This window comes from Balaenoptera ricei, chromosome 7 (assembly GCF_028023285.1).
Source record: "Balaenoptera ricei isolate mBalRic1 chromosome 7, mBalRic1.hap2, whole genome shotgun sequence".
In the NCBI taxonomy this organism is placed as follows: Eukaryota; Metazoa; Chordata; class Mammalia; order Artiodactyla; family Balaenopteridae; genus Balaenoptera; species Balaenoptera ricei.
In genome coordinates, this window is record NC_082645.1 from 79,007,626 (window position 1) to 79,031,788 (window position 24,163).

A 24,163-nucleotide genomic window follows, 5' to 3' on the forward strand; every position below is an offset into this window, starting at 1 on the left:
CCTCCTACACACACCTGTTTTCTTATTTACAACATTCAATCTCCACATATATAAGTACTTGAAACACCAACCCCTTTCTTTCTACTACTTTCTAAAATTCTTTGGAATTTGGTCCACACATGACCACATACTACCTTCCTATCGGACATATATAATTAGTTATAATTTATCCTGAATTGATTTTTCAAGTATGAGGCTATCCAAAAGATTCTTTGATGTAGATGCCTTTCCAACTAAACATTTTTGTTTGAAAACAAAGAATTCCATAAACAGCTGGTCTTATGCTCAAAATTAATAATACAAAATTATTCTTTGTATTAATGAGTTTTCTTAAACACTAAACAAGAGGATACAGTCACTGAAATGGGAAAAGCCAACCTTTAAGATTTGTATGCAGTATTTGTTTCTTATTACTCTACAAATTACCTTGATGAATGAATGCACATTTTGCAGACCATGTTGAAGACACGGTAAACATGTTTTACTAAATAAAGTAATAAGCCCTTTGAATTGTTTCATCTGAATAAACAAATCGATAGTTAAAGATTTTTAAACCCTCTATAAAATGTATACAAACAAGTTAACGTAAATTTTATGAAACATTTAGATCCCTTTTATATTGTAGTAAAAATGTTCCCTCAAGTGCAGTAAATGACAGATATGACCTTGTGCAAATGAGCTAAACTTAAATTATTTTTAAAATAATCAGGTCTAATCTTCAATGCTAATGTAATATTTATTCGTTTAAGAATATAGGACAATCTAAAAAGTAAAAATTGATGTATTTTTAAAGTGATTTTGGATTTGGAGGTTTAATGATATCATTTATGATAGTCATACACATAAGTGTTTTCCAAATAAAATTGTTCGCTTCACTATTCAGATCAGTGCACTCTATTTGGGAATTATATTAACTTTTGTTAAAAGAAATTAGAAAAATAACCATTAACCATCCAAAGTGCTTGCAAAGATGCCCCAATTATTAACCAAATACACGTTATTGAGACTATATCCTACAGAGACTGGTTAGAACGATCACTAGCTAGAACTGTTGGATTAACCAAACAATCACAGGTAATTCAATCACTTCTGGTTAATTCAAAGGAAACTGATTCTGGCTCCTCTGATATTTTGGTAATAGGAACTCAGTCAGAATACAGAGCAAGTCCGTCCTCTGTATAGCAGAGGTAGCAAGTCAAACGTATTTTATGTACAATCCAATGGATATGTGAAATGGAACTGTGCAGGTCTCTCTATGTTTTTAGGTTCTAGTTATTAAGCTTTTTGTCATTTTGTACTAGAGTAAAAAAATCACAGAAAATTAAAACCATTAGTATTTCAGAGCAAAGTAACACATAGACTAGAAAAAATTAATTCAGTAAAAACAAAACAAAAACACTGTTGTGTCTCTGACTAAAAATGAAAAAGGATTATGCAGCTAGAAGTAAATACTCATTTACCACAACTTTCAGAACAACTCTTTAAAAAGAATACAACTCAGAATTAAATGGGTTATATGCTATTTTTTCTTCTCAGAGCAAAGGTTATATGCTTTTTTTTCTTCTCAAAGCAATTATCTCTTAAGAATTTGCTTTGTTTTTTTTTGTTTTTCTCCAAGTTACTATAAAGTACCTATAATTGAAAGGAAGAGTAAAAATACAAAAGGAGAAAAAATAAATGAAAGTAGTTTCTAACTAATATATGAAATTTAAGTTATAAATGTCATATTCATGAAATTAAAATGATTTCCTAAAAAATCACCTTATTCAGATCACAAGATAAAATAATGAACCTAAGATTTCAATATAAAATGCAACAAGGAAGAGTGAGGTTGACTTCACTGTCAATTGCCTGTGCTAATTACAGTGAACGAAAAACTGGAAACTAGTGTCTGAATATCCACTACACCTTATTAAGTAAATGAAGAAATGATGTATGATATGAGGAGAAGACTCAATTAGAAAAACGTATACCATGATGCTTTAACAAAAGGAGCAATGAAGACACTCTGTTTTGTTTTTAAAGATGCTAAAAAATTAACGAGACATTGTGTGAACAGTGGAACAGTTGAAACAACACAGTATCTGCCAAATTCAGTAGTCTACACATAAAACTAAATAGCTGGAAAATATATAGAATTTTGCATAGACCTGCTTCCTTCCAAAATCAACATTTAAAAAAATTGATTAATTTCTTAATATTCCAATAGTGAAATATCTACTCAAGGAACTATCTTTTTTCCTTTCTTTTTCTCTTTAAAATTTAATTTTCCTAGAGCTCTTCTTTTCAAAACTTCTAGGGAAGTTTTCTTGGGAATACTATATTAATCAGCTAGAGAAAAAAAATTTTATTAGAAATAGTAAAAGACTGTCTTAACATCAAATGACAGCCTAATGTCATATGCCTAATGACATGGAAATAAATTCATACTCTCACGGTACTGAGTCTTGACTCCTATTCAGTTTTAGTCTTTATGAAAAAAAATTGTGCTCCAATATGCTGCTCTAATTTTATTCTCTGGGTGTTGCTTATTTGAACTAGTTAAGCCTTTCATTCATTACATAGGGCGACTTGATAAATTTTTAAAGTGTTGCCCAAACCAGATAAGATGAGCACTAGAGATCTGACTTTCCTGACTCCAAGGCCTTCGTTTCCTCATCTTTTATCAAATTCTTCATTTAAAAACTAAAATTTACTAGAAACATACATTTAATCATTTTATACAACTTCAGCGAGGCCTTGAGAGAATGTTTATGTTTTACTCATTCTATTTTCATTATTATTGTTGAAATTATATTTAGTTGTTTCTATTTTTTCTTGTTGTGTATAAAGGTAGAATTTTGTTTGGATTTCATTTGGAGAAGCAGTTTGGGAAATTTACAATGAAGGTTCAATCCATAAATAAACTCTTATTTGACAGTAAGTATGTCAGATCAGATTTTGAAAGTTTCTGCCTGTCTCTTATCTTACATACTTCTTTAAACACACAACTAAATCATGAAAACATATATCTTGTTTTAGTAAAAATAACTATAGATTAATTTAATCAAAGAAGTAAAGACACTATCTTATTTTCACTGGTTTAAAGTTTATCTTTTTTACTTTTATGAACTAAAGCTCCTTCAGTTTCAAACTATTAATTTGATAATTATGTTCTTATATACATGATAGTTCTGTATGTGTTAATATCAATACCTTGTAATTATATATTTTAAAAACCCAATATTTAAATTATTTTCTCATGAGTTTTCTGTCCTGCCAAATATGCTTGGAGGCTTCTGTTAGGAAGTTTGACATGCAGATTTATCTCAAAGTTAACTCAAACACAAACACATAAATGAATGTGATATATTCATAAATACATCAAATAATTTGCATGGTATATACATTTACTTAGTATGGAGAATGATTGTTTTTGTCTTCCCTTTCCTAGAATGCAAAATGTGAATTCGTCTCAGATATTTGAGATGGCAAATACATAAGAAAATATCCATGAATAATATCCACATGTAAGTCTTCAAATATATAAAAAGGCAACTCCTACCTCCATCTCCAGATCCTGATCCTGCATCTGGGGGGAAAAAAGGAAATAATTTGTTTATGCTTGAAAAACATATTCAAAAAATGTGTATGACTTTATTAAAAAAAATTCATGTTTACTTTCTCCATTAATACGGTACTATAATTTAAAAAAATTACTAATATTTAATTTGAAAAACATTCACATCAATCTAATTTCTATACTATAACTTATAAAATAAATTCTTTATTATTTTCATTCTTAAACTTCATGAACAAAGTATTATCTAGCTTTGGAATAATTCCTAAACTTGACTATGTTAAAACTTCTCATTTTTATTTTAATCAAGATGAATTTGGTGCCTTTAACACAAAAAATTAAAAATGAGATACTTATAGCAATCAGTGAGACTTAGAAATTAAACAGTCTAAGACTTGTGGCAAATAAACACATAATTAAGGCTTATATTCTTGTACATTGCATTACAAAGGGAAAAACAGTTTAAAAATGAATATCTTTTTATATAAGAGCTAATATGTTTTCCAAATACCACAACTGTGGGTGAATCTATCTGCACCCAAAAGCATCTTTCAGTTTTGAAATCAGTGGAAGAGTGAGCTTAACTTTTGCCTTTGTGATTAAAAGTGGCTATACCCTAAGCGATGCTGGCAGAAAAGACAATAACCTCCCTCTGCCTTTCTCTTTCTCCACGTTTCTCCCCTCCCTCCCACATAATTACAACTCCTGAAAGTTGTCAATTTCTGAGAACTCATTTCCCAGAAACACTCAATTTCCTAATTTAGAGTCAAGACCATGGAGTTTCCATTTGCTTCCACCTGTTAAGTGGAGACATCATCTTCCTTCTTTCTCCCCACTTCGTTCCATTCTAAATACATTTGGCTATATATTTTTAATGTTAATACTGGGAAATAAGACTAATACTAGTATTCTTTGTCTGATATGTCCTCAGTTTACATTGAAATCTCAACCAGGGTTCAAGGTTCAAGACCTATATCAAATGCCACTGTTACGAATTAGTGTTTGCTGTTTTAGACCAATTAAAATAAACTACTACTTCTACTTGTTTGCCTCCATGACACTTTATTGAGAGGCACTCATAGAAAGAGGCGTGATGTATGAAAATCTACAGAAGGCTGACACAGGGAAGAATGGATGCCTCCCCAGTAGTTTTCTTTGTCATTATGTTAGACATTAGCACTGTCATGAAGGAGCAGTAGTTTGAATTCTCAGCCTTGGTGGAGACCCAGACTAACTAAATTCACAAGGTTTAACCCTTTATTAAATCAGAATGTCAAGTCATTAACTGCTTACATGACTAAGGAGCAAGTCACTGGGCCAGGCTATCCTTTCCTTAAAGGCAAGCTAATTGGTAAAACAATTTATAATAAAAACCCTTCTTAGTAAATGTAGACTCAAATAAGGATTCTAATCATAAGATTTGATTGTTTTAAGGTAACAGATAAAGAAAGGCTGATGCATTCATCTCTATAATAGGAAAATAGTCCTGTCAACTGAACTGAGTCCTAAGTCACAGCACAATCACTTTGGACAGGACAGTGCTTGAATGGTCAACATTTGTCAAGTCTCCTTTTTGTATCTTTTCACAGCTAGAATTTTAACTGACTTTATCTGAATTAATTTGAAAGCTTAATTCAGTATTACTTATAAAATCATCAGAGGCTAATAACAGGTTGTACTATTAACAGCATTAATACATTCTACCTGTGTTTTAGTTGAATGTGTATAGTTTCTTATTCCTTTCCCACTAAGTGTAAACGTCTTTAAATCAAGAACCATGTCTTGTTTAGCTCTCTATACTTCCACACACATAATAGAAAATGCATAAAAGCTTATGTATTCCAAGCTCCAAACATACTCATTGGATAACATAAGGAACATTATTCAACCTTCCTAAGCTTATTGGTCCTCTAGTCAGTGGGTATACTAATGTCTATCTCAATGGACTATTTTGAGGATAACTGCACAACAGCACATTTTAAATGCTTATCACTATGTCTAGAACATAATAATTAAAATTTTGAATGAACATCTTGCCTATTCATCTATATGTTTTCTGCTAAGTACATATGGCTGGAGAAAATCAAGAAAAATGGCAGTAGTATTTTGGCTTGTATTCCCCATGTATGTTTCTAAAAATCAAGGACCATGATTCTTAAGACAATTTGTGTTTGATTTGACCCAAATTAAGTAGCTAGTGAAGAAAGGAGGAATAGACTGAAAAAAAATGGTCACTTAAGTCTATGGCATCATTATAAAATAGTGATGGGACGCTTTAATGGTTTCTTCACTATAAAATGAATCATCTTTGCAAACCAGAGACAAGTAGCCTACTAAAGCCTTATTAGTGAGACAGAAACACCTAAGAAAAGAAGTCATGCTGTTGCACCTGAATCTGGGCTTCTAGTCAATACATTTCTTATAAGGCAAAAAAGTGAAATTGACAGTGAGGCTATTGAGCAGACTGCCCAATAGGAAACCATTTTCCAGACAAAAAATGATTTGTAAGTTCAATGAAATGTAATAAATATAAAGTTATATCTTCTACTGCCTTTTATTCCTAGAGATCACAACTTGTCACCTCCATTCAGTGTCAAATAGCATTAAAAAAAAAAAAAGGAAAATCTATGAAGAAAAGAATGAGAATCTCTTTTAGATCAAAAGAACTCCAATTTATTTACAGTCAGACCTGGTTAATCAAAATTACTTTGGTCCCGCCATCATTATTCAGATCAAAACGCTTTTAGATTTACAAGTCAATGGAAGATGCATTCAGCGAGACCAACTTACTAATTAAATCCTGCAGAAATCTAAGTCTGTGAATAAGCTAGGGATGGATTACTCAGTTGTGATTAAATTTTCTACTTAGTCAAGTGTTTATTTTCATAGTACAACCAACACATTAGGGACTAGAATGGAAAGACTGAATGAATCAGAAGAATGTGACTGCATGTGCTGACAGGAACTTGGAGGTTGGAAAGTAAGAAAGAGAGATTTTGCTACCATTGTTAGCCAACCCATAACTTCATGACTGCTTATTGGGACTACTGCCCACTGATCCTCATTGGCTATTGTCAGAGACACACAGATATCCTATGTGATCTTGAATAAGCAAATCCATTCCTCAGTACTCTCTAGTATTTGCCTACAGGAATGATGCCTACATCATTCCTGGTCCAATAACTCTCACATGTTGCTCTTATTTCCATGCATTACTTCTCACTCATAGATTGAATGGCAATGATCTGTTAGCTCTAGTAAATAAGCAAGTGGTGCACCAGTCCAACTTGCCTCCCAATCACCCTTGCAGGAAGGACATCCACATTGTGAGGCAAATAATCAAATAGGAGAAAAGACTACTTAAAAACCAAAACCAGAACGAAAAAGCCTACATCATTGTCCATGAGGAATGATACCTTTCTCTTCTGCTAATTCTTAGAAACTTCGGTAGTCACCAGTACAACCTGGAACATTGTCAACTGCTAACAATCAATAGGCCTAAGATAATCTTTTAAAGCAGCAGTCTCCAACCTTTTTGGCACCAGGAACTGGTTTTGGGGAAGACAATTTTTCCACGGACAGGGGTTGGGGGGATGTTCAGGCGGTAATGCAAGCGATGGGGAGCAACGGGGAGCGGCAGATGAAGCTTCTCTGGTTCGCCCTGGTCTGTGGCCCAGGGGTTGGGGACCCCTGTTTTAAAGAATATGAGACTTTCTCTTGCTCATTTACCACCCTGCCCCAGCCATCATACACATAATTTTTAATATAATTCCCCAGAATAGAAATACCTGTTATCTGAGAGAGACTTTCAATAAAATAGACCTTTCTTGACACTATTCTATATTTCCAATTTTGAAGAAAGTCCTTATATCATTATTATTTTCCTTGAATATGCTTATACCTTCCAATTCCTCAGAAATTATGACTTTCCAGAAAGATGTTTATTTGCCATTAAGAACAACTATCAAGGGACACTAAAGTTTCTTTAATATATGTGACTTTAATGTTTCAAGCCTAACCTGAAAACTCAGCTTCATTTTACAGCATGGTTTTATCAAGTTGGGCTGTATTCCTCTTTTTTTTTTCCTTCCTGTAATGCTATTCAGCTCTAATAACCATTGTACTCAAAAGGAAAACCTGAAAAACCAAAGAGCCTATGAAGTCACTCTTCTTCCTTACTTTCTTTAGAGCATTCTTGGTACAATATAACTAAAAAGCTTTGTGGGAGCCCAGGCTGACTGTGTCAGAAAGGACAGATGTCATTAGAAGTCATGTCTATCACCAATACATTCTTTAATATAATCTGCTCACTGTTAAGAGGAGCATTTTGCAGGGCTGCTAAGGTTAGACACATCTTAACTTCCAAACCCAAATCTGCAAACTGCCTCCCACCAGATGATCCTATTGTTACAAACAAACAAACAAACTTTATTCATGCATAGATAAGTTTCTTATGTTTGGAAACTGAGCAGTCAATCTAGATTTCTAATTATGTTATTCAGCTGTCTGTACTTCATTAAATAACATACATATTAAAATCTACCAATGTCCTTATGGTACATTTATCTTTCTTCCAGAAGTGACTTGAAATGTAAAAAGACATAGAATAAGAATAATGCATACTTTGTACGAAAGAATAAGAGGCTTGTCTAGCTAATAATATATAGTTTGGATTATTTATTTGGATAACAATAAACAGGACATAACGTGAAAAGCAAGACATGGTTTTTGGATTCAGAATCCATTCCGAAGGTTTTCGGGAGTCTTCAGGATCACATACATACCTGTGGCACATGATCCTTCAGACACCACCAGTATCTCACTCTGCTGTTTGCACGCAGCCTGCCGCAGGTAACACTCATTCTGGTAGCTCTCCCCATTGGAGCCACACACAGGCACATAGTCACTGTTGCACTGGGGAGCACACAGATGTAAGCCTATGGTTAGTACTGGAGTCTGCATGCCTCTGACATCTTGAACAGAAATCATCATTTACAAAAGAAAGCACTTGTCTTCATTTTCAGTGATCCCCCTTGTATCCAGCAAGTCTTTGACTTTGTAAGGACACCATTCAAAGATACACAAAAGCAGCGTCAATTCATCTGATTCAGATAGGGGGAAAAAGAGCTTCTAAACTGATCAGGCAATTCCAACAAAGTGATAGGACAAGCAATAATAAAAAGATATAACAACAAATGCATCAATATTATTTAATTTTGTTTCTGATATGTGGCCCATATGGTTTGGTGGAAAAAAATCAGAACATGTTACAGTATTCAAGCTATTCAAAAATAGTGTCTGTGTTTGGAGCAGAAGTATATAGCTGAAATGCCAAAGAATTCAGTTACTCCTTAGTATGTTTTTCCTCTGTTGAATTTGAATCTTTACAAATTTCTAAATATTTGGATAAGACATTTGAATTCCTAATTAATTTTTCATATATTTTTAGACCATTGGATGTTGATGTAGATACAGTGTAGAAAGAAACAACAGACCATGGAATACAGAAAAAAAATCAACAACTACTGAACCATATGTAAACTTGATTATTCAAAAGTATGACTTAACCTATATTTCATAAAACAAAAAGTTCATTTTTAAACAACCTCATTACAAAAATGTACACATTTTACAATGGAAATTAGGCAACCTACAGGGTGTACTCATGATAATGTAATCACACTCTAAGGCATTAGAGATACTTGGCTGTGTTCTATACCTGCTAATTACGCCACTGATGTGATTATCTACAGATGCGTTACATCGTTTAATTTTAACAAATGTAATGATCAAGACGATTATTTATAAATACTCACCCATGCCAGAAACTAAGTAAAACAAATCATACATATACATGTATGTGAAAACACTTTTCTGTTTTTTACTTCTTATTAAAATATTTGGATTTTTGATGTGCTAATTCATAACACATATAAAATAAACCAATAATTTAGTGAGATGGCTAGGGTTTTAATATATATGATAATAAACCTAAAACTCTATCAAAAGTTAAATTCAATTCAAGGATTTATGCAAAAAAGCAAATTCTCAATATGGTTATAATCTGATGATAAAAACCTGAGATTCATTTTCTTACTCTATTTTCTTACAATATCTGTACTTCCTTACCAATCAACCATTTAGCTCTTGTTCGTTGCCTTTTTGTAATAGCTTAACCATCCTAACCATTTTTTAAATGGTATAAGACAATGTTCTCTGAAATGACAGTTTTTTGAATCTGACTTTACAACTATTATTGAAAAACTTAAATATAATTTTTAACTAATAGTTATGTACTATTCTCCTAATAGTAAATTCAAATTGTATGACACTCATAATCACTGTAATTGCTAACAGGATAATTTAGATACTAAATCATATCTATTTAGAAATTATTTAAATATGATTAAAATGATTGAAATATTTTAAATATGACATATTTTAAAAATCTTTATTTCTACAATTTCTAATCTAGACATTCTGGAAGGTTCTATATAATAATTTCTTTCCACAGTTACACTATATGGCTACCAGACTCAGTCTATCTACATTATTATATTTTAAAAACTATTTTGATAGGAACTTTTCACTCAGGAGGATCTCTAATTCAGTAGGCAATTCACTTCTGACCAGGTGATACCTGTGTAAGGGCTGTCTTCCACAAGCTTTCCAAATATATATATACCTGAAAACTGACCTACCATAAAACTGAACATCTTTATCACTACTGAAAAAAAAAGGCAATAAGAAAATGTCAGTAAAGAGTTGAGTTTTCCAATAAGCAATACTGAAGAGACACCAAATAAATGGAGGTGGTGCTCATGTCAGAACCATGGCCAGGGAGGCAGGTGGATGTACAGGTGCTTGATTAATGGGCTGTGTTCAGCATCGGGGACAGGAGAATGTAGGGAGGATTTATGAGGACCCACTACCACTACAATGGTATCTGAGAACATGGAAGAGGGACAAGAAAGAAGTGACCAGCTGGTGACATATTATAGTCAGTAGACTTGCTGACCTTTTCAGTAGGCAGATGAGAGTCATAATTAGTGTGAACGGCTGGGCTAGTTAGCTTCTCATGCTTGGTTCCTAGCTTCTTGTCCCAGGTTACCTTTTTTTTTTTTTTTTTTTTTTTCCCCAGGTTACCTTTTAATCTCCATCTCCAGCCCTGGTTACAATACTTTGTGTGTAGATTACTTGGGCCCATGTTTTCTTCTCTCTAATACCTAGAATTTCTCTATTTATCCTTCTCATCTACTTCTGCAGATTATTCAGATGTAATCAGAAGATGAGGAGTGAGGGGTGGGAAGTATTTATTATCTCTGTCAAGTGCTAGTACACAATGCTGATATGCATCTTAAAATATCGAATAAACTGATAAAGTGCTCATATGCCACTTCTGAAGGATGTAGTAAGCCAAATGTGAACAGTGCTAAAAACAGAGCTGCCAAGTTCTATGCACAAGCCAAAAGGAAGATTTGTATGGAGTTGAAAAGAGCTTAACTGTAGATAATCAGCACGATGTATTTGGCCCTTACTACCATGACTTGCACTCATTAAAATGAATAACACATGGAGGAAGCATACTCTAAATCATTAAGGCTCAGGAGTGGAAGTCTGTTCCCAGGTTCTCCCATTTCTCTCACTGCCTTAGTGTAGGACCTTGTGTATATCACTCAAAAATGAAATATTTAACAAGTTTATAGCTTAGTTCCCCCATTCGAAATGGTTAACTGGGGCATTTGGGAGGATTAAGAGTCATGTTTCAAAATGCTTTGGAATACTCATTTATAAAAAGAAATGTAAATTATATGCCTTTCATGATCTATATTTTAACTAACAGAGTTACCATCTAACATCGACACTGAAGCATGCGTATCTAAAATTAGAAAAACAAAGGAACACAGGCTAACCCTAAGTACAAAAAAATAAGCTAACTACTACATTAAAATATGCCAAATTATCGGAAATAATTTTCAGTGGTAATCATGAATACTGCTCAGTTTCAGAGGAAGGGACAGATTCAGATGTTAGGTGACTTGCTAAAGGCCACATAGTTGGCTGGTAGAGAAAAAACAAGACTCAGGGCCAGATGGTTAAGCTCATAAATGTATGTGTTGTCCAAACTTCCTCTCAGGGGAAAAGTGATTCTGCTTCCTTCAGATGTTTTAAAAATCTTAAGTTTATTTTCCAAATATGCGTTTTTTCAGTGAATGATTTTGTTCCAAAATGTCCACATTGCTTAAGAAAGCAGCAACATGTCACACCAGTGGATTCAATGAATACATGGAATTTGTTTTGCTACAAATGAACAAAAAATTTATGTGAGAAATTTTTCATATGATTTATTGCTTGTTTGGTTAATAAGAATTTCTTTTAACTGAGATTTCAGCAACTAGAAGCTATGTATAACTTACATTTTATATATTGTCGGCACCTTCCATAGAGTCTGGCATATAGAAGGCGCTCCACAGATGTTAAGTGAATTCTGTTATATTCCCGGTTGTCAAAGGCTTAGGAATAATGGCTTAGGATATGGCATGTTTCTCTTCCAAAAAAGAAAGAGATAAAAAAACCCACATATGTCCCAATCCTTTGATCATTCCATAGGTAACTTTTACTTCTCTGTGACTACATTTTTTCATTATGGAAAATTTTTTATGATTTTAAGTGAGTGGGCAGGCCTGTGACTATGGTGAAAGTGACTCTGTGTGACTTCTGAGGCTAGGTCGTTAAAGGATACAGCCTCTACCTGGCTCTTTCTCACTCACTGGATGCTTGCCATTGAAACCCAGCCACTGTGCTATGAGGAAGCCCAAACTAGTCCAAATGGAGAGATCCACATGGAGAAGGACCAAGATCCCCAGCTGACAGTGCAGTATATGAGTGAGAGTCCTGAGAAGAGTACAGAACCAAGTCTTTGAGTTCCCTCCCCGGCTCAGCTAACGCCAAGAGGAGCAGGAGGTGAACTGCTTCCATTAAGCCCTGTCCAACTGCAGATTCACGAGCAAAATAAATGTTCATTGTTTTGAGCCACTAAGTTCTGGGCAATTTGTTATACAGTCCTAGTTACTGGAACAATTGCAGATCTAAAGCGTGGCTTATTAAATGAAAACATTTCACATTTGAATTAAATGATACCTGAAAAACATAAGGCTTCATCATATTTTTAAATTATAAAGTGATCATTGATCATTACATACTAATTGATATGACCAGTGCTATCTATGAATAGCTGCATATGTGTCTTCTTTTCTTCCCCCCTTCCTTCTTTAATCCATCCACCCATCCATTCATCCATCCGTCCGTCCATTCATCCATCCACTGTTTCTAAATTTTCAAACCACAACTGATTTACCAGAATGACAAGGATATCATTTGGTATACAGAGAGGAAGGTAGGATGCATGAGGTTGCAGTCCATTTCTGAAACTCATATCATCATCCAAGAATTAGTTGTACTACTTTTGACATCAAGAGTTGTCTACAATAAACTGGTACTTTTGTTGTTATTATAATGTTTTTATTTGCATGTATAATGTCCTAGAAAAAATTAGATTGGTGTCAAAGGACCTAGGTTCTTGCTTTAGGATCACCACTTAATGGTAAGTTATTTATATTTATGGGTCTTAATTTCCTTATCTGTAAAAGGAGGAGAAAATAATTATCTCACTCAATTGTGAGAAATAAATGAGATAACATGTTTGAAGGGTAGAATATGTTTATCATAAATCATCTAAGAGAAGTGAAGATAAATATTTGTTCACCTTAGTGCTCCAATTGTAATCCAAACTGAAAAACATAGATTATACACTCATATACCCACTTCTCTTTGAAATTTATCTCTCAGCCAGAAAGACCACAGTTGGCACCCATTTTGAATAGAAGAATTTGGACTTGTATCTGAAAGCAGGAGAAACAGAGGAGATGACCTAAGCTAGTTTAGAACAGTATATAGAAAAATAGATTTTTCAGGACATCTGCCTTTTCATCAGACTGGGCAAAAAAAAATTCTCAAATTAATTTGAAAGTATTGGAAAGTACTGAGTCAAGATACTCTTAGCTTAAAATATCTATTATTCTTTGCACAACTTGTGATCTTGAACTTAATTCTGCCACTCTCTATTCCTGGTATGTACAGAGTCTAAATTTTCCACTAGGGAAATGTTTATTTTCTCCTGACAGACTGACAACTTTGCAACACACAAACTAGTAGCAGCAGTAATCTAGTAGTAAATTTAAAATGCTACAGGCATTAGGAAAAGGAAATTTACGTTTTAGTTTCTTATTCAAACTCGTATTCACTCCCCTGGCCCCCCTGCAATCTATACCACTCAACGATTATTTAAATTAATGACAAATGTAACTGGCTGACCGAATGCATGAAAAACATAAATATCTTTGTGGGTAAAAGTTATACCAAAACCCTCTGTGCAACCTGAAAACTGAACACAATTTCTTTAATAAGAAAATTATAAATTTTCTTTTAGTAGCATGCATCCATTTAGAATTTTGTGAACTCCTCTTTTTCTTTCTCTTGGCAAAATCTTGTTATAATTATGGCTTTCCATTTGAGGAACATTCTTCTTGGTTCATTTTATACTGTATATGAGTTCACTTCTTATGTCTACCCTTGGTTATGAAAATAATAAATTTCTGGGAATTACAAACTGAAAAGGGAAAAATCCACAAAATCCTGTGGGCCTTTAACTAATGATTTATCCAACTATATTTTCCCCTTAGTTAACGTTTGTATGAAGTATGACTTGCAGAGTTCTTATGCTCCATCACTCTCAAGTAGTTCACTGAAAGAACATAATTACGTTGTTCAGTATGGCTAGAGACCTTAGAAATTGGTGTTGCATGAATATTAAATATGTATTCATGTTTCCAACACTATCGTATGGTCTAATGACTGTAACCTGGGCACAGCAATACTTACCCACCAGGTGGTGGTGCACTTTACAAATATCAGCTGTTTATTACTTTTCTTAGGAAGAAAAAAATAATGTCCAAGAAGTTTCTAGCTTATCTATAAGCCATTCAAAACCATATTGAAATGTGAATTCCCTTCTTTCTCTCACTGGGAGGTTGAACTTAACCTAAAATATTTAAATTTCATCAACAATTCTAAATATTACACACAGTTGGCCCTCCAAATCTGGGGGTTCCAAATCCACAGATTCAACCAACTTCAGATAGAAAATATTCGAGAAAAAAAAATTCCAGAGAATTCCAAAAGGCAAAACTTGAATTTGCCACTTACATAGCATTTACATTGTATTTACAATGTTTACATTGCATATACATTGTATTATAAGTAATCTAGAGATGACAAAGTGTACAGGAGGATGTGCATAGGTTATATATAAATTCTACATAAGTTTACATAAGGGACTTGAGCATCCTTGGATTTTGGTATTTGTGGTGGTCCTGAAACCAATCCCTGTGGATACTGAGAGACAATTGGACTATAACAAATTTTAGACCTGAATTTGAATTCTAATATTTTATTTGTTTTATAGCCTTTTTAATTTTTTTTAAAGTTTTCCTTACAATCTTGGAAAAGTTTTCCCTTATCCCCGGTATATACTTTCATTAATGGGAATATTTTCTAGTTGAACCGTTTGTTAGATTTGATGTGTATTTTACAAAGTAATTCAACAACACTCAAAGATGAACGTAAGATATCAGTACAGCATCTCTAATACTTGAATTATAAAAACATATTGAGAGAAAAAAAGGCTTATACTTCACATGGTAGAAAGCATTTGTTAGATGATGACTATAATAATGACATTGAGTTCTATCTTTAATAAATACTAATAACCTAGTTTTGATAATACCACAACTGCAATCGCTCTCTCTTTTAATTTTTATTTATTTTTTTAACATGAGACAAAGCACATCTTCCTCATGTTTATGAAATAACTTTTGTCTATTTGCACTCTTTTGGATTCCTGGGAGATTCAGTTGTAATTGAATGTGGTATCCATGAAAAGTTGACAAATGTTAATAAGTGCTGTGATTTCCAAACTAGCACAGTAGTTTTAAAGTCACATTGATAAGGAGTTCATTTAAAAACTTAACCAGATTGCCAGGATAATAAAACCCAAGACCATTAAAACAGAGAAATATGACCGAAAGAAGATAGCCCCAATCAAAAAAACAAAAGTATAAATCCACACTTCTAATCCAGCAATGATTTTGACTATTATCCCCAGTAGTTGACTTATAGCATGCATGTTAGAAGGGGCACAGAAACATAATTTTCCTTTGACACACCAAAAGAACAACCTGAAACTTTCTACCTTCAGTGGCATTTATAACTGTGGCACATACATTTCTCCAAAAAGCTGTGCCTTTTTGACATCAGTTGGCTCTCTTGCCAGTACTTTTGTTTGGTGCCAGCTTTCCTCTTAGCTTGCATAGCTATAAATTGCCAAGTGATGGGCTATAAAAGAAGATCTCTGCTTTGTCGTCTCATTAATGAATCAGAAGATGCAAATACCAGACTTCTTACCTTGAACTGACAGACGCAAGTCACAGTGTCTCCAATTCTTAAGCATTCCCCATCAAATTTACAGGTGTTGGTGTCACAGAGGAAGAGATCATTTTCTCTGTCATCATAACCTCAAATTTAAAGAGAACACGCCAGTCATTAAATGTTATAGACTTGAACAAAAAAAGAAGTATCTTGAAGCTTTAAAAGAACTTCCCTAAATGTTAATTCCAACAACCACAGCTGTACTGCAAGGTCATTCTTTACTGAAGACCTAAAAAAATTCTAGTTAAGTGATTAATGTTAGTTTCTTTTTTTCACTATTCTTTTCTAGTCAATTGTCTTTTAATAAGCTTTTTTGATAATGCTCTTTTATTTTAGCTTGGGTTAATACTGGTAGTGGTGGATGAATATTTAACACTTGCTTCTTAGCTTCCTTATTATTTTCTCATTAAGTAGACTATAGTTTATGACCCCCAAACTTCACATTTTAGAAAAGAGCTGGTGATGGTCTCAGAATGCCTTTTACCATTTCTTCATCTTTAATCATTCTTTTGCTTTAAGGTCTGCAACAACCCCTTATTTGGAATTTTTCCAGACAAAGAGGAAACAAAGCCCCAATAATAAAGATAAACAGGCACAGTGTTTTCTCTGATGGTCTGTCTGGCTCAAATGAAGATTGATCACCTCCAAGTTAACAGGGGTAAAGGGGGGGTGCCAGGTTCTTGACAATCTGCCTGGAAAACCAGTTTATTTTCTTTAGTTTCTGCAGATCCTTATAAGATATCTGGTAATAATGAATTTCTTGACTGTCAACCCCAATTTCATATTTAAGTTAGTTCCTAAAACAGTACCATAGTTAGGGATGAAGCAAACTAGTCATGTTGGGCTACAAAGCTATCAACATTCCAAACAATTGATTTTGCAGGTTACTTAATGTTCCTATGATAAAGCACCTAAAAAAGTGATTAGGTACCTGCAAAGTGGAACTTAGTCTATCCAAAATAACATATATGCATGCATGAGCCACGAATAAGTTAAAGAAAACATGCTGAGTTTTATAAAAATGCCAAATTTAGAAATCACCAAAAAGAGAACAAGGGCAATATATTGACCCAAATCTAACAGGGTTGCAAATCCCAACTTGTCTTTAAAAAGCGCAAACTACAATGATGTATAATAATTTTCCTTGTGGAATTTACATCAGTAACTACCCAGGACGACATATTCTTTTATCCTATAAGTTACAGTTGGTCATTCCCTCTTCTCCAAAGTTACATACACTTCAGCTCACACACATCCCCGAAAGCCACTTTATTCAGAGCTAGATTCAACTTTGGTGGAATTATATATACAGAAGATGAAAAATTACATACACACTTGCTAAAACTAGAACAGACTAGACCTTGGGGACAATACCCAGGCATGTTAATGCAGTTTAAAATGCCAGTGAAATCACACCACAATCCCGCCGGTAGACTATGGGCTATCATACTGAAATGCGAAGCTACTCGGACAGTGCAGCAACTCCCATCCTCGGGCGCTATTTAATTAGGAGGCTTCAGCACAGCAAAGCTTGCCCGAGCTCTCGCGTTCAGATTTTGAAGGGACCCGAGCAAGCAAGAAGAGCGCCTGACGCACTCCAAGGAAGCCTGCCCAAAAATGGAGGAGTCAGCGCCCAGTGGGGTCAGTTCTGCCCTCCGCCCGCCTACGCGTGAGCCTGCCCGGCCTCGGTCATGCACAGCCCGGCCTGGTAGACGGGCGAATGGTTGTTGTCTCAACTTCCTTCGACCATCTAGGAGCTTGGGGAGGCAAGAGAGAGGCAATTCGGGGATGCAAAAACAACGTCTTTTGCAGCCAACTAGAGAAGGAGGATGTGTATGCCTGTTTGTGTGTGTGTGGAGAGAGAGAGAGACGCAGAGACAGAGAGAGACAGAGACAGAGAGAGAGAGACAGAGAGAGAGTAACTGAATCTCTTGAAACACAAGCTCCTTTAGAATTTCTGTGACCTGGTCTTGAATGCCAGACAAGTGCACCCTCATGGCACTTTTGCCAGTAACAGTGTTTCCCCTGCAGTCACCATTTGATTTATTGCTTTCTCGCTCGTTCTTTCTCATGAACTTATTTCTCTCTCTTTTTTGCTAGACTTTTTTCTTTAATGACAGAAAAGGTTCTGTTTTACTGTTTCCCCAAGGATTGGTGCTCTTTTCAGTGAATCCACAAAACCATCCCGCTTAATATTTCTTAAAATCTCCGCAGCTCCAGTTTAAGTGCAAGGATGCAAAGGTTCCTACACCTGCACTTTCTGTCCTCCCCAGGACCCCCGCCCCCTTCCTTAGCGGCCTGCAACAGTTCTCTGTGCTCCTCTGGGTTGAGGTCGGTGGTCTCAAGGGTTTGGAGCGGTTGGAGTCGAGGGGCTGGGGAGACGCACTTGGGGAGGTTGGTCTGTACTGGAAACGCGCGTTTCCTCTGAGGGGTTAAGGGGTCGGGGGCTGGGGTTCTGGACTTACCAGAGCAGTTCCAGCCGGTGGGCGTTTGGCAGTCACTTAAGGAGGTAGGGAAAGCTGCGAGCTTCACCGGGCGGGCTACGATAAGTAGCATTACAGGCAGCAGCAGCAGCCAGCAAAAGCCCTCGCAAAGTGTCCAGCTGCTGCACTGCCGCGGGGACTCCCACAGCACCATGACTAGTTCGCGCAACTCTGCAGCAGCAAACGGCTTCGGAAGAACACAAGATCGCGGGGGTCAGGCAGCGGGCTACTGAGCATCCCGCGGACAGCGGCAGCAGAGGCGGCGGCGGTGGCAGTGGCACCTGACGGGGAAGCAGCAGCCAAACCCGCGCATGATCTCCAGAGTTTCAGCAACATCCAGTGACCCCGCTCAGCCCCGGGAGCGAGAGGGTCGTGCACCGAAAAGCCGCACCGGAGACGCCGTAAGCTGCTGCCATAAGCAGAGGGCTCTGGCGAGCCGGGGCAGCAGGAGGAGACCGGAGTCCAGAGGGCAGAGGAGAGGAGCCCAAGGGGGCTGGGTGGAGGGAGAGTCAAAGCGCCCAGCAGCCTAGCAGCCGCCTCTCGCGCTCTGCCGCCCGCATCCCTCTGGCGTTTGGGAAGCAGCAGGTCCTTAGCCCGCCCGGGATCACGTGGGAAGAGGCAGTCGGGCGTTGATTGGCGGAGCGGGATGCAGGTCCCGGAGGGAGGGGTCGGCGAGGAGGTGCTAGGAGGAGACGACGGCCGATGCCACAGATGGGCTGGCTCACCAGGCGCTGGCCCGAGTGGGGCTAGGCGGGGATGGCTCAAGTGAGAATCGCGGGCTTCAGAGCGGGCGACTCCCACACCTTTAAATACCACCTGCCCTTTCACTCTCCGCCGCAGGACGCCCCCTACCGCGCGCTGGGTCAGATCTCGCGCCCCTCTTCCGTGCGTGACCCCGGGCTGCGAGCGCCCGCCGCGGCTGGGTGGCGTCTCTCGGAGCTGGAGCTGGTGAGGGGGGAGGTGGCTGAGGAGCGGTCGCAGCAGGGAGGAGAGGGGAAAGAGGGCACGGAGGAGAGGGCGTCCTGCCGGCGCCCGGCGCGCTAGCGTGCGGGAGCGCGCCGCCTGGCTGTAACGGGATACAGGCCGGGAATATCGCCGCGGAGGGAGCGGCAGGAAGCAGGAGAGGGTGAGAGGCGGTGGCGTGAGTACAGCGCTGGCTGGCCTGGAGGAAGCAGCAGTTGCCACAGGAGCCTGCGAACCTAAGGCTGCTCAACCAGCCAGCCAGGCTCTCTCCGCTCTCTCTCTCTCCCCTCCCCTCCCTGGCCCCTCACAGCCCAGAATCAGCCCGAGGAGTGGAAGGTTTGAAGCCCTCTCCCCACCAAACACTCGTCTCCAGCCGGGAGCCTATTTGTGTGGCTGCCTGGGAGGTGCGGGCAGATGTGTTTCGAAGGACAGATTTGGTCGGGACAGGTGGTCAGAGAGTGGCCGGAAGGCTGCTCTGCATCAGCCACGGCGGGTTGCCGGGCGCATCCGCCGGGAAGCGGCGTCTGAGAGGAGCGGCTCTCTTTGGCGGCGCGGGTTGTGGCCCTGGGAGCTTTACGCGGGTCCCTGCCGGATCGCCAGAGACGTGGGCGAGGCAAGACGGTCTCGCTCGGCAAGTCTCTTGTTCTGCGCCTTTTCTTCTTTGGCCCCAGCCAGCGCCTGGCAAACGGCGTAATAGGACCCGCCTTCCGTCTGCTGCATTCTTCACGCAGTTAGACAACACTCTTCAGCCTAATGGTATTTTAGTCTCTAGTAACGAACGGGACCCAGAGCTTCCCGGGACACGGATGGAGAGGAGCATCTTTCTCTCGTGACCCGGATCGTTGTTGCACAGTGTTTTGGATGAGTTTTCTATGTGATTATTCAGTGTCTTCTATGCTGTGTGATTGTTTTGTGATTCAGGATTTTTTTTTTCCTTCTCTTCCCGTACCCTCCTTTCTCTATCCCCCCTCTCTCCCTTCCTCCCCTCCTTCCTTCCCCTCCCTCCCTCTCTCCCTTCCTCCCTCCCTCCCCCCCTCCCTTCCTCCCTCCCTCCCCCCCTCCCTTCCTTCCTCTTTCTTCTTTCTGTTTTTCTTTCTTTCTCTCTCTCTTTCTTTCCTTTATTTCAAGAGCCCTCATCTCCTCCTTATTTTTCTTTTTAAATCTTGCCTTTCTCCCTCTCCTGTGTCCCTTGAAATTAGAAGAACATTGAGTGATAGCATCTCACAGGCAATTAGCGTCCATTCCCAATCACTTAACAGAGGCACCAATACCCTTTGAAAACAGAGACTATCTATCCTTTGCAGGCTCCACCAGAAAAACAAACTATACCCAAGCTATCTTTTTAAGGACTTTAACCTCCAACCTGCTCCCACTTCCTTGCTTTTTAACTTCTCCTTTGAGAGATGTGATCGTGCAGCACCTCAGTGCCTCAAAGAAATCTTTTATTTTTTCCTGTGTGAAACCCATCTCTTTACCTTATATCTCCGCCTCCGCCCGGAGAGTCCCCCCATCCCCCCGCCCACCTCCAAAGATTTCTGAATCTCTGTGTCTCTCGCTCCTGGCAATTAAGCAGCAGATCCCAGCATTCTAGTCGGTGGCATCGCGCTCCTCACCGACGAAGACTCCATTAAAACAGATCAATTTGACCAGACATTGGAGGCATCAGAAAATCGGCTTCTAGACAGTGCAGCTAAATTCTTTAAGGAAACAGAATGCCCATTAGATAGAGCTGACAGCCGATATGGCAAAAACAAGGAATCAGAGATGTCTTTTCGCTGCACTCTTTCAGCAGAGAGGGCAACATAAATACACGCCTAATCTAGATCAAGATTTAACAACTCCCCAGTTCAAAGTGAGGACATGTCATTTTCCATAGCAAGGCTGGTGTGGTAACTAATCAGGCTTATGAAAATAAGTCATGCTTGAAACTGCAGGCAAAGTCCTTAAAAGTGTTTATGCAGGAATTATGATAATGAAACAGGACCTGCTAGGGTATCAGTGCTTGGCTATAGCAGTAGAATTTTACGGAACCTCTTAGCTGAGTAAAACTGTTATTGAATTCTCTGCTAAGTAAAATTTTGGCATGCTTTCTAATAATATGTACTCTTCCTAAGACATTTTGCCCAAAGTAACTTAAAACTCCAAAGGAGTTAATTATGGGTTGTGACTAGTTAACAAAAGCAGTTGCTTCCACAGAGGTTCTTTAAATTATTAAACAGTTTGAAGCAAAGCCTTTCCAATAGGAATGCTGTGATTTTGTTCAGCTTACTTTGTACTTAGTGTTACAGTGCCACCAAGAAACAAATTCTGAAACTGGCAAGCACCACCAAGTGGCAGAAGAACATCATTCACTGAACAGAGCATCGTATTATTGAATACGTAAATAAAAATATATACACTCTTTAGCCTCATCATTAGTACCAAGGAAGTAGACGGGCCTTAATTTTTATGGCAATGAAGATCGGATTAGTGATTGGATTAGTGCTTCAACTTTCCCCCCAACAGGATCAAATCCGTTTACTTATTAGAATTGAATTTAAAACTAGGTCTATGAATTGTACTTTGCATGGTGCATTATATGATTACTAGTGGTACAATCCAATCATGTCATGCATCTGTAAAATTTTTTATTTTAAAATACTACACCATATTTGCTTTCAATATTCCTGAACTAAATCAGTTTATTTGCAGCATACACACTCTAGAATTAGCTCTGAGGGGGTCAAATTGTCATATTTTTAGATAGAAATAGCACAGAAAAATTTTTTTAAAGTTTTTTCCCCCGCATGGAAAGGACATCATTAAGAAGTATGAGATTACTCAGAGCTTTAATGGGAGAGGGAGAGGTTACCCTAGAACAAGAATAATTTAAGATAAATAAACGAACCTGGGAAAATAAGACACACTGACAGTCAGAGCTCTGACTCCTTTCTGCTCTCTAATACTTTCTGATGCTTCAATAATGGTAAGAGATGTAGTATGCTTTTTAGGTATCAGACCTTGTGTCATGCAGTAAGGAATATATTGTTTTTATTTAATTCCCACAACACCCCAGCACCTACCATGAGACAAGGAATGCCATTATTCTTATTCTACAGAAAAGGCGTATGGCTTTTAAAGCATCAAGTAACTTGTCCCACTTAACAAACTAGCAGTGGCACAGCTAAAATTCAACACAGTTCTGTCTGGTGTCAGAGCCTGAGACCTAAGTCACCATATTCTGCTGTATGGCTGCCTCTTAGTCTCTGAGAAAGGAAACAGTAACTGGGAACACACCTGCTCTGTCCATGCAGGCTCTTTGTCTGCCCTTTTTATGGAGCACCAGTAAGACCCACACTCATTAAATCTCAAACATGAGGAATGAGATCCAGTAGTTTCTATACTTGGAATTCATACTTGAAATTCATATGAATTACTTAAGCTTTTTAAAAGATAGACAAACTCTAGGCCTCACTAGCATGGATTCTAATTCAGAAAGTCTGGGGTTTGACTGTGGAATCTATATTTTAGTATTCATTTTTGAAAACTAAGGTAATTCTTGCATCTATATGAGAAGTGAAAGGATATCTGGGTTCTTGCTCAGTTTTCATAGGACTTTTGGCACAGAAGTTTCTAAAACAGGTTCTAAAAGGCTTGTACTCTGTGCAGATGAACTGTTGTACACGTCTGAGTCTCTATCTACCATTAAGAATTGAATTTCCATATGCATATGTTTACCAAATATGTATTAAGCTTCTGTTATGTCTGATTTACCAACTCTGTGACTGTAGATGGTTTCCTCATTTGTAAAATATGGGTAATAATAATACCTATCTCCTAGGGTTCTTTTGAAGATTAAGGGAGATATAAAGTATGATTTAATGGTAATGGCCTTGGGGAGAATGCCTGCATAAATGAATGAATGAATGAATACATAAATATGTGTGTGTAGTTATATATATGTATATATATATAAAGTAATTAAAGATATACAAGTCATATGTATATGATATCAAAATACACAATATATTGATACTGATAATGAAGTACTGTATCATTTTCATATCTAACCCAATACCTTAAAATTTTGTCCCTTAATTTGTAGCCTACCTCAGATAGATAGGTATAATGTCCCAAATCATTATTCCCTCAGTTTTAAATAATTTATTAACATAAAATGCATATTATATTATCAGTAAGTAATAAATGTATTGAACTGTGTTTAATTTTGTAGATCAAATGCTATTGACAGTGTTTCAGAGAAGTCATCTTCATTTCTGGTTGATTTTTTTAACTGAGAGTAATTAAATTTGCTATTTCTCCACCCTTTGCTACTATTAGTTAATGATGCATAAATAACGAGCAGTAATTTAAAGTAATAATTTTATGGAAGAAAGTTTTCTCTGTGCCTCATCGATTCCTGTGTCTTTAATTATTTTTGATAGTTTATGTTTAGATTTCAGCACTGGTGAAATAGTTTATTTCCTCTTAGGGCAGTGGGCCCCAATCATGAATGTACATTGTAATCACCTGGGGAATTAAAAATAACTGCTTTAGAGTCCCCACTCCAAGACTTAAAATCTCTGGAGGTGAGGCAGAGTCATTGGTATGTATTTTTAAAGTTTCCCTGGTG

The 24,163-nt window shown here is 37.4% G+C and overlaps 1 protein-coding gene across 1 annotated transcript in view; it reads right to left on the bottom strand.

Moving 5' to 3' along the window:
- The window catches only part of TMEFF2 (transmembrane protein with EGF like and two follistatin like domains 2), a 250,317-nt gene extending 231,192 nt beyond the window's left edge, over positions 1–19,125 (bottom strand). Inside the window, exons 1-4 of the mRNA XM_059927310.1 lie at positions 18,571–19,125; positions 16,082–16,191; positions 8,344–8,473; positions 3,545–3,571 (exon numbers count right to left, since the gene is read on the bottom strand). Coding sequence (XP_059783293.1) covers positions 3,545–3,571; positions 8,344–8,473; positions 16,082–16,191; positions 18,571–18,742 — 439 coding nt within the window. The 5' untranslated portion in view covers positions 18,743–19,125. The remainder of the gene's footprint in view (positions 1–3,544; positions 3,572–8,343; positions 8,474–16,081; positions 16,192–18,570) is intronic.
- Positions 19,126–24,163: the final 5,038 nt, after the last annotated feature.